Source organism: Natator depressus, chromosome 6, assembly GCF_965152275.1.
Source record: "Natator depressus isolate rNatDep1 chromosome 6, rNatDep2.hap1, whole genome shotgun sequence".
NCBI lineage: Eukaryota > Metazoa > Chordata > Testudines > Cheloniidae > Natator > Natator depressus.
The window spans coordinates 106,943,843-106,958,770 of record NC_134239.1 but is presented as its reverse complement, the minus strand read 5'-3'; the positions used below and the strand labels follow the sequence as shown (position 1 = coordinate 106,958,770).

Below are 14,928 nucleotides of genomic sequence, written 5' to 3'. Positions count from 1 at the left end.
TGTCTCAGCAATAAACACTAATTTGCTCTGTTTGAAAGAAAACTAAAAAGGAGTCGGGGAGAAGGAACTTTCCTCACTTGAATTTCACAGAGGTGAAGTTTTGGAGAACAAAACAAAACATCTGAGCTTCATATAACATGTAGTAGCAAGCTCCTAGCCAGCTGCCATTTTGAGGCTAATTTTTTTAATCAGCCATTTCAGTTTTAGATTAGCCTTGATCCTCAGCCTGCCCACGAATTCTTTTTCTTACATATGTGCGTTTTCTGAAGTAAACTTTTTTTTTTAACCGACAGCTAATTTTTTGTTCTTGTTTTTGTTTGGATTTTGTCAGTTCTTGTACTAGATGAGCAAGCTTTTAAGAACACACACACACACGCACGTGCACATGCACACGCACACAAAATTTAAAATATAATGCACAGTGTGACTTTTAAAAATGAAAGAATCGAACAGCTGTGGGTAATAAATCGATTAATTAGAGTGGATAAAATGGAGGTGAAGGGTGCAGAGCACTCTTTATTTTGAAGATACATGACCTCGTAAGACACTGCACTTCGTTTGCTATTAGATCGCACTTGAGAAAGGGCTTTATTAAATCCATTCTAGGGTGAGCTGAGGTAAAACATATTGTTAAAAAAAGCTTTTGACAGAATATGTTATATACTTCAGTGTGCTTCAGTGATTTCTGTCACTTTTTATACTACACATGTTGCTGTTCAAGAAAAGTTAAAAGTCTAGACATTTTCATCATATTTCTATAAGAAACAGAAATTTAAATAGTTGAAGTAATAATGGGAGCATTTAATGTTGCTTCGACTTCAGAGTTGACATAAAACCCTATAACTGCCTCATCGCTAAGTAGATTTTAAAGGATACTGTATCTGCTCCATTTGGTGTGTGCATGCAGCTCTTACTAATGTCAATAGGAGTTCTGTATGCATGTTAGAAGGAGAATATAGCCCCCGCACTTTTATTTACAATAGCTATTGTTACAGATTAATCACAAAAGTTTAGCATATTACTCCTAGTTATCTCCCCTCCGAGCACAAAATAAGAACCTGTGGAAAAAGATCATGTCAATCAGACAAAAGTGTATTCCACTCCAGGTTTCTTTTTTGTAAAGGGCCAGATTCTACCACCTTGACTCACATGAATAGGCTATTAAAATCAGTAGCAGTGCTCGTGGTGTAAGGAACTACTCCCCCATAAATAATCTAATGAATATATAGTTAAAAATAGGCCTATTTATGTAAGTCAAGGTGGTAGAATCAGATATAATTTTCTCTATTCTCCCTTTTTCTAGGCACTCAGATGCTATGATGATAAGGCCAGATAGATAGGTGGATAGATCGATATCCCCCATCTTCCCTCTGTCTAAGCTTTCCTCATCAGCAGCCATTTCTGGAAGCTTAGAACAGTGGAATAGAATCAGTGGCAATTATTCTTCTCATGGTGTGTTTTGGCTTAAGTTTTCTTGGTCCCTATAGGCATGTCTAAACTGCAGTTAAAAACCTGCTGCTGGCCCGTGTCTGTTAACTAAGGCTCGCTGGGTTTGGGCTGCAGGGCTATAACATTGCAGTGTAGGTGTTCAGGCTCAGGCTGGAGCCCAGACTCTGGGACCACATGAGAAGGGAGGGTCCCAGAGCCTGGGTTCCAATCTGAGCCCGAATGTCTACACTACAGTTTTATAGCCTCGCAGCCAGAGTCAGCTGACACAGGCCATCCACGGGTGCTTTAGTGCAGTGTAGACATACCCTGTGAGTCACTTAGCTTTAAAAAGGCAGTTTTGATAGTACAGTTGATTCACCTATTAACACTTTTGATTTCAAGCATAACGGTTGAGCAACAGGCTTCTGCGTAACCTAACGTAACCTAATACCTACAACTGGAAGTGGGTTGTAAAATTTAGATCCAGAGCCAAACTCTTGCAGTTGTTATGAGCTGGGATTTGGTTCAGTTCATTATGCATAGGGCAAGACAGACGAAGTTCAGTCCTGGTTCTGTTCTTCAAAAAATTTATTGCATTTGGGTTCAGAGCTCTGGTTTAGGTCCATCACTGCTCAGAATATATTAAGTCATAGAAAGAAATCCAAAAATTCAATTTTAGTTTTTCCATAAAAGGTAGCTACTTTCAAAGACACACTTCTAAAAAAAAAAATGTCCCAAAGCATGATTTTCAAGCTGACGTGTGTGTATGCATGTATAGGGGTTAGACTGCTGCGGGAGCACTAAAGGGGAAAAGACCATGTTTTTGAAGATAGTAAAAATTTTATATTATGTCCAGGGTTGGAATATTTTAGATAGTAAAATTATGACTGTAGTGCAGACTTGTCTACACCTGTCTTGTATGTAAACTGAATCAGGGTTAAAGGAATGTTTCCCACCTTATACAGTTGTTTAAAGGAGGCTAGAAAGGCAAATAGAGAGCCATGTTTTTGGCTCTGGTTACTATTTCTATGATGGAGGGCAGGCTCAGGCTCAGAAATTCTTGGGATCCAGTTCAAGCACTGCCCGACATTTGTTACTGTTAATTGCAACTGTTCTGTTAGCTTTGATTACCGGATATTTCACTTGAGTGGCTTCTTGGTGTTTTGGCAAAGAGAATGTCAAAGGGATACGTTTTCCAAGCTCCTGTTGACTTTAATGGGACTTGTGCAGATAAATACCCACATACTGCTTTAAAAATTTCGGGGACAGCATGATTGAAGCATGTATACATTAAATACAGCAAAGATCTGGGGTGACTGCTGAGTAAAGTGTATACAAATATAAAATTAAAGACTGAACATGATACCACAGCCTATTTAGGTACCATAAAACAGATCTACCTACTACATCACATTTTCTTTTGACTTTATACATAGCATTAGATGCCTTGAAACAAATATTTTTACATGGAATAAATGTGTGAAGCGAGTTTCATCCCTATATGCCAAAAATCAAGGTTTTATATGATATAGTATATAAAGATATACACAGAAGGCAAGTATGTGTAATGTATGTCATACATATTCAATGAATAAAAATGTTGGATGAGTAAATACGCTGGGCAACATGTTATATCAATCAGTACATTGCAATTAAATCCCCTTTCAGAAATTCCAAGGACTAAATCTGTTAACAAAATAAAGTACATGCCAATGGTATTTAAATATTCTCCACTGTATTATTTTTTGAGTGTTCTCTCTGTTTTTCTTTTTTAGGTAAAGATGAGCCTTCAAGCTATATTTGCACAACATGCAAGCAGCCTTTTAATAGCGCTTGGTTCTTGCTTCAGCATGCCCAGAACACACATGGATTCCGCATCTACCTGGAAACCAGCCCTTCAAACAGTTCCCTTACTCCACGCATCACCATCCCTCCTCCTCTGGGACCAGAGACTGTTGCACAGTCCCCGCTGATGAATTTCCTTGGAGACAACAACCCTTTTAGTCTTTTGCGGATGACGGGCCCTATCCTACGTGATCACCCTGGCTTTGGTGAGGGTCGGCTCCCTAACACACCTCCACTGTTCAGCCCACCGCCTCGTCATCATCTGGATCCACATCGCCTTAGTGCCGAAGAAATGGGGTTAGTTGCCCAGCATCCCAGTGCCTTTGACAGAGTTATGCGTTTAAACCCCATGGCAATTGAGTCCCCAGCGATGGATTTCTCCAGAAGGCTTCGAGAACTGGCAGGAAACAATTCTACCCCTCCTCCAGTCTCACCGAATCGCACCAACCCTATGCATCGCTTGTTGAATCCTTTTCAGCCTAGCCCTAAATCACCTTTTTTGAGCACCCCGCCATTGCCACCAATGCCCCCAAGCAGCACTACGCCGCCGCAGCCTCAGGCAAAGAGTAAGTCCTGTGAATTCTGTGGGAAAACATTCAAGTTCCAGAGTAATCTTATCGTGCACCGACGCAGTCATACAGGAGAAAAGCCCTACAAATGTCAACTCTGTGATCATGCTTGCTCCCAGGCCAGCAAGCTAAAACGTCATATGAAAACACATATGCATAAAGCTGGCTCCATGACAGGCAGGTCAGATGATGGACTCTCCACCACAAGTTCTCCTGAGCCAGGCACAAGTGAGCTCACTGGAGAGGGACTAAAATCCAGTGAGACAGATTTCAGGAATGAGAGTGATCCCTCCCTGGGCCATGACAATGAAGAAGAGGAAGAAGAAGAGGAGGAGGAAGAGGAGCTTGAAAACGAGAGCAGGCCAGAGTCAAGCTTCAGCATGGACTCAGAGCTAAGTCGTAACCGAGAGAACGGTTCCAAATCGCTACCAGATGAAAAATCCCTTGTCCTTGGAAAAGTTATAGAGAATGTAAGTCTCGGTGCCATCCAGCAATACAATGACATGCTAGCTGAAAAACAGAAGAGGAGTAGCTTCATGAAAAGGTCTTCTGATCAGCGAGACCTGTGTCCTCGAGACCTCTGTCAGAGAGACACAGGCGATGAAGACTCAGTGGCAGGAGAACTTGACCGCACTGAGGAAGGGACGGTCAATGGAAGAAACTTTGGCCCAGGTGAACCCTTCCCAGGCTTGTTCCCTCGCAAGCCAACACCTATCACGAGCCCCAGTTTAAACAACTCTTCTAAAAGAATAAAAATAGAGAAAGATTTGGACTTACCACCAGCAACAATAATACCTTCTGAAAATGTTTACTCCCAGTGGCTGGTAGGGTATGCAGCATCAAGGCACTTCATGAAGGATCCGTTTCTAGGATTCACAGACTCCCGACAATCCCCCTTTGCAACTTCTTCTGAGCATTCTTCAGAGAATGGAAGCCTGCGTTTCTCCACTCCACCAGGTGACATGCTGGATGGGGGTCTCTCAGGGCGCAGTGGGACAGCGAGCGGAGGCAGCACTCCCCACATCAGTGGACCTGGTCCCGGTCGACCCAGTTCAAAGGAAGGGCGGAGGAGCGATACATGCGAGTACTGTGGCAAGGTCTTTAAGAACTGCAGCAACTTAACGGTGCACCGCCGGAGCCACACGGGAGAGCGGCCTTACAAATGCGAGCTCTGCAACTATGCATGTGCCCAGAGCAGTAAGCTGACACGTCATATGAAAACGCATGGCCAGATAGGGAAGGAGGTCTACCGCTGCGACATTTGCCAGATGCCCTTCAGTGTTTACAGCACCCTGGAGAAACACATGAAAAAGTGGCATGGAGAACATTTGCTGACAAATGACGTCAAAATTGAGCAGGCAGAAAGAAGCTAAGACCCCCACTGGGTTAAATCAGGGGTCTAGGTAACATTTAATTTGTACAGTTTAACTATTGCCAACTGAGAAAAGCTGACCTAACTTGCCTCCGTAAACATAACTTAGCATAACTATAGTAGGTGCCAGACCTTGGCACTTAAATATAACCTGTGTCTACAAAGTTCTATTAAACCTGAGGGTTGATTAAGGCAGTAAAATTGTGGAGCCTTTTAACTGTGCAATAATTTCTGTATTTATTGGGTTTTTGTAATTTTTTGGCATGTGCAGGTACTTTTTTTTATTCTTTCTGTTTAAATTTCTTTTAAAATTTTGTTGGGTATCCCTTTTTAATTTTACCCAGTAGTAGCCTGAGATTACTTGCATTGTAGGGGGAGAGGCATATCTTTTTAAATTATAATTTTGGGGCCGCTGCTTTGTTGAAATTTAAGCTAAGCATGTGTAATTTCTTGTGAAGAAGCCAACATTTTAACTGAATTCTTTCTTTTCTTCTTCTTCTTCTTCTTCTTCCTTTTTTGTAAAATAACCTTGGAGATTAGGGAAAATAAAATTGTACAGCGGATAACAATCTTTAAAATTAGCACTTTCTTTTGGAATTGGATCTGATATGTAGCACTGACAATGTCGCTAAAGATAGAGGCCTTTTCTATGTAGACTTCAACATTAAAGTTATGTCAACTAAAAAGACATGGGTGCAGGTATTTTCTGAAGGCAGCTACATTGAACAAAGCAATAGCATTCTTAATTGTGGATTATTATCAGATAGTTTATTCGGGTTATTAATGATATGTACTGAGATGCCGCCATTTTGTCACTTGTTCCAGGTTCATTAATTAAGATAACCGAAAGAATCCTCATAGTTGTAATAAAAGCTCTTTTAAGGTATTTTAGCATCTTCTCCACCCTTGGATGAACGAAATGCCATTCTTTTAGTTTACCACACACACACAAAACTAACCGAGTTTTGGATATATGTACAAACCCCTTACTTAGCTCAGTAGTATACTGCAACTAGAATCGCTGTAATTAAGGCAATTGTAACTAGGGCTGATTGGTAGTTTCTCAATCTGATAGAATAGAATTTATAAGGTATTTGGATGGCGAGTAGAAAATATCAGGATTATCTCATATAATGCACAACAATGTTATTGTAAGGAAGGGGAAAAATTAATCATAATACCTGTATTGGCCTGATTCTGCTCCCACTGAAGTCAGTGAGAGTTTTCCCATTGACTTAATTGGGAGCAGGAGCAAGCCCTATATGAGCAAAGCATTGTAGGGAAAGAATGCAGCTGCTCTGTTTTCCAGTTGTTTTATTTTTTAGCATATTAGGACTAATGATAACAAAGAGTGGACAATTAAGGTTAGACATTTTGATTATGTTGACCCGCACTTTAAAACTTTTGTTTGTGTTTAAGAGAAAATGGCTTCTGAACAAGAAATTACAGCATATTCTTCTCCTTGGCCCAAAGGTGGGTTAAACTGTAAGGGAACAGCTGAGATTAAGTGTCAGTGTTGCTAAGCATGGCATTCACAATACTGGCACTATAAAGAAAAATAAAATAAAAATAATTTATTGGACAGTTTTTCTACTGCCATTCAATTTGACGTGAGTGCCTTGAAAACTGATCTTCCTATCTGAGTCTCTTGAGACAAATGCAAAACGTTTTTGTGAAATGAAAAGACTTTTAAAAAAGTAAAACAAGAAAAGTACATTCTTTAAGGGGAAAAAAAAGAGCCACATTTACTTAAAAAAATTACTGGTTGAAGATAGTGGACATGAAAATGCCATAAGACCCAATCAAATGAAGATGCATACCCAGCACAACTTCGGACATCCATTAGCTGAATTATTCTCAGCTTTTTTTTTTTTTTCAGGACAACGCTGCTTAGGAAATGGAATGGAAATGATTTACTGCTGAATTAAAACTCATATGACACAAATTACAAGTTATCATTGAATGAGAAAAAAACAATTCAGGAACAATGGCTAATTTTTTTTAAAAGTTAAATTTAGTGCACTCTGTCTTAAAATACGTTTACAGTATTGAATACATACAAGGGTAAAAAAAATTGTGTGTATGTGTGTTTGAGCAATCTTTTTTTTTTCAAAGTTTGCTTAATAGGTTATTAAAAAAATGCCATGATGGCCATGTGTATATTGTTTTCTTTTGGTGACGGGGTTTTAGTATATATTATATATATTAAAATTTCTTGATTACTGTAAAAGTGGACCAGTATTTGTAATAATGGAGAATGCTTGGGCATTTTACAAAACCAGAAAGAAAAAACAAAAAAAAAACACAAAAACAACAAAAAAAAAAACCTTTTCTTTTTTCCTTGAAAATGTTGCAGTAAAATTTAAATGGTGGGTCTATAAATTTGTTCTTGTCACTGTAACTGTAAAGTCTTGAGTTTTAGTAAAATTTTTTCTGCCTTGGGTGTTGAATTTTTATTTCAAAAAATGTATAGAAACTTGTATTTGGGGATTAAAAGGTGATTGCTACACCATGTAGAAAAAGTATGTAGAAAAAAGTGCTTAATATTGTTATTGCTTTGCAGAAAAAAATCACGTTTCTGACCTATACCTATTTTTCTCTTCCCCCTCCCCCCCTTCTGGAATGGATATTGATATTGGTTGATTCATATGATGTAGGCACTCGCTGTATTTTTACTGAAGCTTGTAATTTTTTAACTGTACGCTTGTCCTTTTAAAGGGATTTAATGTACCTTTTTGTTAGTGAATTTGGAAATAAAAATAAAAACAAACAAACAGGCTGCCAATAATATATTTTTTTAATTTGGCAGGATAAAATATTGCAAAAAAAAAATTTGTATGTTAAGTCCTTATTGTACAGGAAAAAAAGGGGGGGGGAGGGGTTGTTAGACGACCTTTAAGTAAAAGAAACAAAACAAAATAATTAAGTGCTTTTTTTCATTTTATTTTATTTTTTTTTTTTTGTTCACAAATGATTTTAGTTGTATATATATATTTTTTTTTGTCAGAAATGGCCTACAAAAAAAAGTGCTGTTCCCACAGGGCTCTAATATCTTCAAAGTTGCCTGGGCCCCTTGCATCAAGGTTTTACCAGGTATGGGTGAACCAGGCTGAATGGTTATTGCCTATTCATGTTAAGGGAAATTCAGTTTTTGTAAAGATGTTTGAAGTAACATTCCACAGATTCCCCTTCTAGAGAGAGAAAGAGGGGATTTTTTTCCCCCTTGCAAATGATTAGCTGTTTATAGCATCTTCTCTACCACCACTGCCTCCCACTCACTTCCCTAACTCCGCCCTCCAGAATAAAGTAATTTTACTCTTTAAAAGCTGTTACACCTGCTTTGACACAGCTAAAGTGACCTGCTCTTGGTACAATTGTAATTTGGATTGAAGTAAAATTGGTCCAGGCACAGCCTTCGTTTTCCCTGTCAGAACAGGACCTATTCCATGTACAGGTCTTGCCAGTCCATGTTATTATCTGCTTTGCTGCTGTACTCCTAACTGTACATTCCATAAATTTCTGAATGTTTGAGGGACTGGGATGAAATTCTGTGCCTTTTGATTTCTCTTTTCTATTCTCTCTCTCTTTTGGTTGGGATGGGGACAGGTAGTAGAAGTGGCGATGACATTCTATTGAATATTTTAAGGTGGGAGAGAAGGAGGAAATTGCATTGTTTCAGAAAAAGGTGGTAAAAAAACACCATGCCAAATTCTTCCTTCACTTTCATCTGTGCAATGCAGTTGAAGCCATTGGGGTGGCATGGTTGTAACTGAGAGCAGAATTTGACCCAGCTATCTTGCAGATGTTGCCTTCTTGCTTGTCTAGGATACACCCTATCCTAAGATTTACCTATTGGTGAAGTTTTGATTTCAGTGACGCTGGTGTAAATCAGGATTAATTCATAAGATTTACTCCTGATTTATACCAGTGTAACTGAGATCGGAATCTGGCCCCTTAAAGGTGTATACTACTTTATAGTGAAAACTCTAATCTTTGTTACAATGGTGTAAATCTGGAGTAACCTCATGGAATTCAGTGGAGTACCCCGAATACACACCAGTCTAATGAAGATCAGCATTGAATCCTAGGTTTCCAGTCTAAGACCAATTCCTTGAAAGAAAAAAAACATCAACTTTCATTTTAAAGCAAATTGTTGGGAGCACCACTAGTCCTATTGTTTCTTACTAAGGTAGTTAAACCAGCATTTGTCTAATCGTGTGACTTAATCATTCATAAACCAACGGTAAGTCACCCAAAAAGCACAAGGAATGTGTTTCTACAGACTGTAGTGACAATGGAGACCCTCTTCTTCCTGTTTAGGAGAATCATACTTTACTAGGCCATAAGCACAATATTACATAGACATACAGTAGCTATTATGCTGCCATATTTATATTCACAATTCAGTTTAACATTTTATTAAGTTGAAATTTATTACTTCCAGTGCCCGCTTCTGTTTCCGTTGAAGTCAATAGCAAAACTTCAGTTGACTTCTGTGGGAGCAGGAGTGGGCCTGTAATCTCATTTTTGGGAAGGAAAATATTTATATGAAAAAAAGGGGTCAAAAATCAGCATTTCATCCCAGTCCTGAGTACAAGACAGTCCAAGGTTTTGTTTATCACAAGCAAACTCATTTTTATGGTGCTCTTTGTATTTTAGAACTGCAAAGCAAAGTAATGTTGATTTAAGTTGTTTGCATTTGTACCGGCAAGGCAAAATATTTTTATTACCTTTTTCTATTACTTATTGTATGAGCTTTTGTTGTTTACTTGGAGGTTTTGTCTTTTACTACAAGTTTGGAACTATTTATTATTGCTTGGTATTTGTGCTCTGTTTAAAAAACAAGAGCACTTTTTTTTTATTATGGATAAAATGTTGAGATGGCTGGAGGTCATTTCAATATGGCTTAGTGAAATATTTATTGTTCCTTTTATTCTCTGTACAAGATTTTTGGCCTCTTTTTTCCCTTATTGTCACAATGTTGAGTTCAGCATGTGTCTACCATTTCATTTGTACGCTCGTTCAAAACAACGTTTGTTCCAGTTTCAAGTTATAAAAATAAATTGGACATTTGACTTGATCTCCAAATCTTGTCTTTCCTGTTTATTTTAAATTTGGGAGGCCCTGAAAAACTGAGGATCATTATAGTTCATTAGACTTATGGAATATCTTTGTATCAGTTCAGTTAGGTATCAATTCAGGAAAGCATCCCTATTCAGGAAGGGCATTTTAGCACTTGTTTAACTTTAAGCATGTGCTTAAATCCCACTAAAGCCAATGAGACTTGAGTGTATACTTAAAGTAAGGCATGTGCTTAAGGGCTTTCCTGAATTGGAGCCTTAAGCAATGCAAGCTGGAGCAATATTTTAAACACTTAAAATGTCCCAGAACAAGTAGCTTTAAGTACTGGAAGGTAAGCGTGATTGTTTCTGTTTTTTCTGAGCTGAACTTTGCACTCAAGCCCCCACCCAGCAACATACTTAAGGATATACTTCACTTTCAGCAGGTGAGCAGTCCCAGTGGTTAAAGGTTGTTAGGGGCTTTACTGGATCAGGGCCTCTGTTCTCTGATGTAAATATGGAATAACACCATTAACTGAGAGCAGAATTTGTCCCACGCAGTATGGGCTTCCAAGCAATATTTTACATACACCAAAATTTACCTTTAGATACACATTTGCCCTTCTGACTGAGTGCAGGGGGAGTTACTTATATGCATCTAAAGGCAGAATAAGGCTCAGTTTGTGGAGTATTGTAAGGATGGAGACAATAATAGCTCAACAGAATCCACCAGCCTCTTCTTCCCTATCAAGCTAACACTTTTAACAACTGTAAGAAAACCTTGACTGGGATAATTGTATACAAAACTGCTATTAGACAATTCAAGATTTATTTGTAAAGCTTTGAGGGCCAGATTCTTAACTCACTTAGGTCCTGATATAGCAAAATATGTAGGTAGGCGCCATATTTCTAAGCTTGTGAGTAATCTCCTTGTCTTCAGTAGGACTACTCATGCTTAAATTATGCTTTGGTCAAATACAGGTTACTGGGCTCAATACAGGTGTAAATGGGTGAAATTTAATGGTCTGGAATATAGAGGAGGTCAGTTTAGATGATCTAATGGTCCCTTGTGCCCTTAATATCTATGAATCTATTGAAGTTATCTGCAAAAAGAAAAGGAGTTCTTGTGGCACCTTAGAGACTAACCAATTTATTTGAGCATAAGCTTTCGTGAGCTACAGCTCACTTCATCTCACGAAAGCTTATGCTCAAATAAATTGGTTAGTCTCTAAGGTGCCACAAGTACTCCTTTTCTTTTTGCGAATACAGACTAACACGGCTGTTACTCTGAAACCTATTGAAGTTATGTGTGTGCTTACGTGTTTTGCTGAATCGGGGCTCGACTGATGTAATAGTTAAACTATTCTAACTGTTGTGGTAGTGTGAGATGAGAATCAGGCTCTTGGACAATTAAATTGAATAAAAGTTCATGCTCTTACAATTTCCAAAATGCCAAGTAAGGTACATTTTAAAGGCACTCTGCAACAGAAGAATTCTTTTAAAGGACACTGTATTTTATTTTTAAGTTTCATATATTTTTCATTTCAGTGTGCATTTTCCCTAAACAATAAGGCCTGATTCTGATCTCACTTACTACTGTTTTATACCACTTTGTAGCTTTACTGACTTAAACAGAGCAACTCCTCAGATTCGCTGGTGTGAATGAAAGATCAGAATCAGGCCCATTTGTTAGACTATTAATGAAAAGCGAAACAACAAATACTAGCAAAGCAAACATGTTCACAAATTCAAATGAATATCTGTGGAATGTTTTTGCAGTATTTGCCAAGCTTTGATCCGTATTCTGATTTTTCTTGTGCATGGGTATAAATCAGGAAGAATTCTATTGAAATCAGTGGAGTTACACCGGTTTAGTAAAACTGTTGTGAAATCAGAATCCGGACCCTAGTATTCAATGTCTGATACGCAATGAACCAAAAAGTATTTTAAACTTAAAAATCTTTTAACTCATTTTTTCTTTTCAGAATCCCTTTAAATTACCTCTTCCTTAGCATTATTGTAATAAAGGAACATGAGGTTATCAACCAATTTAATTTTGAAGGGCCTGATTCTTACTTATATTAATTTGAGACCAGTATAGCTTTATGGATTTAATAGGCTTACTCCTGATTTACATAAATATATATGAGATCAGAATCTGAGCCAGTGAGTTTACTGGCAAGAAATTTACATAAATTTTAGGGCCATACTGCAGAATATTAGCAGAAAATATAATAACTAGTATTCACACCATAAAGTGGATTCTAAGGGTTGCATTGCATTCTAAGGCCAGTCAGGGAACAGAAATGTACATATGATCTATGTGTCCAGCCAAAATAGCTTGAAGATTGAGCACTCACAATGAGAGATTTGTGAACAGACCAAGAATTTGTTGCAGAAATAATTCTGAATAACAGATACATTTGAGAAAATTTGATCAATTTGTAAAACAAAGAGGCAAAAGAGGCAATATTTGTCTGGTGGATGATTTGCTATGAATTATTCTCCCAGCTCAGCTAAACACTGACCTTTAGTTATTCAATGACAACATGTATTCCATTTTCTGTCAGATATTCTTTCCTGGAAAGGATCACACATGTTAGAGATGGAAAAGACCTATTCGTTCGTTTCGTCCATCCCTTACCAAATGCAAGATTGTTCCCTACAATACATTTCCTAGATGTTACTATAGGTGGAATAGGATAAAACATCATTTCATATTTTAATTCTAAAAATATAGGGTTGTTAAAAAAAAGTGTGAACCTATTCTGTCCCTGTCACTCTTCCTGTAGGTTTTATCATGACAAGTTACAATATGGGACTACTCTGTTGGTCGAAGTAATGCACATTTTTAAGTGCTTAGGTGGATCAGGGCTTTGGGATGAAAACTAGTTCAGGAAAAGACAGTTCTAATTATGCTTTCCAATCAATTGCTGATCAAGGGGCAAGTATGCTACATAAAGATGAAATACCCAGTACAGATTTCCTTTTCTTCACACAGTTTAGAGGTGTGTGTGTGTACATGCCTAGATACTTGAGACTATCTCCTGCAGCAAGTTAAGACCATTTAGATATTTTCATGTGGAGCTGGCAAGCTACAGCACTGATTAAGGTTGAAGTCACTGGTATATCAGAGCACATCAAAGCTAATGAAAATGAGAAGGAAAGCAATCATAGTGTCGTGATACATAGAGTGGCAATCAATTAAAATAACTTCAAAATATATACAGTGCTCTTTAAAAAAAGGTTTTACCATTGAGAATTATTGTTTATCAGTTAACCCCGTGCTGTACTGTGTGTGTGGGGTGGTGGTGTTTGTGTTTGCGTGTATAATATATAAAATCAGATTCAGATCTCTGGTACACTGATGAAAATCTAAAATACTGAGATCACTTGAGTTACTCCTGATTTACAGTTGTGTAACTGAGATCAGATTCTAGTCCACACATTGTGGCCCTGGTTCATTCCTGTGTTATCCAATTTTATGCTGCTGTAACTCCACTGAAATTGATTATAATTGAATAATGCAGTGGTGAATCTCTATGTATGTATTTGAAACCCCATAGAGAAACCTTAGTTTGCACAATGATTTTAAGGATGTAAATCCATCCCTACTGAACTGTCCTGTGGACACGATCAAAATCCTTCAGCTGTTGATTTCTACTGGGAGAAACAGTAGCCCAGCAAGCAGAAGTTAGGAACCAGTACACTAATAGTCCTGTTTCTCAGCTCCAGAACCTAGTTACCAGCTAGAAACAGGATCCAGCAGAACATGGTCAACTGGGATTCCCACTAGGGTGCAGATATAAGGCACAGTGGTGGTGTAAGTAAAACATTCCTTCCTGCAAAACTTACATGTCAAGCTTACAATGGGGAAGATCTTCCATGAGACAGTTAGTTGCTGGTTATAACGTCTTTTGTTTACTCTTGGGTTTTGCACAACTCACTCATCATCTGGCCAGCACATAAACTGAAATTAACACAAAAATTCAGCCCCAGAAAAAGAAGTGGAAGTAGTGATTTCTGAACACCTGATCTGATATTCAGGGGCCACTGTAAAACACATAGCAATGCTGCCCTTCTGTTCTTTTCTTAAAGACATAATTCTATAAATAGTTTTTTCTAATGTGCATGTAATTAAAATACATAATTAAGCTGCTATAACTATTTCATTCCTTTGGGGGAAAAGGGAGCGGGGAGTTTATATTTCTCTTTCACTTCTTCTTTTTTTGTTTATGTGAAAAGTGTATGTAAATTACCCTCTTTTCCGTATCTTTTACCAAATTTGGAAACTCATAGTTCCCCTGCTGTGTGATGCAGAGGAACAACTAAAAGTAAGTAGGAGCATAAAAGCCACAGTAGGATGGGTTATCTACTGTGGAAACCATAGAGAGCAAACACTATTTAGTGAGAGCTCCACGGCTTGGGGAGGTGACACATTTCTGGAGTGGGGCAAACTCTTGCTCCAAGGGAGCAAACTCTTTATATGACGCCTCCCATTGTGAACCAAGGCCAATCCCACCAGCAGAGCCAGGGGAAGATGATATTAATATCAATGGCAGTTTTGCCAGTGTGAGGATGGCTAAAACAAACTAACCAGAAACAAGCACTCTGCAGAAAATGCCTTGAATTTTTATTACAAATGCAACACAAT

General features: G+C 38.1%; 1 protein-coding gene across 9 annotated transcripts in view; it reads left to right on the top strand.

Moving 5' to 3' along the window:
- The window catches only part of BCL11B (BCL11 transcription factor B), a 98,827-nt gene extending 91,893 nt beyond the window's left edge, over positions 1 to 6,934 (top strand). For all 9 annotated transcript variants that reach the window (XM_074956198.1, XM_074956197.1, XM_074956203.1 and 6 more), the window contains one exon: positions 3,204 to 6,934. In XM_074956198.1, the coding sequence (XP_074812299.1) occupies positions 3,204 to 5,215 (2,012 nt within the window). In that variant the 3' untranslated portion in view covers positions 5,216 to 6,934. The remainder of the gene's footprint in view (positions 1 to 3,203) is intronic.
- The last annotated feature ends 7,994 nt before the right edge of the window (positions 6,935 to 14,928 follow it).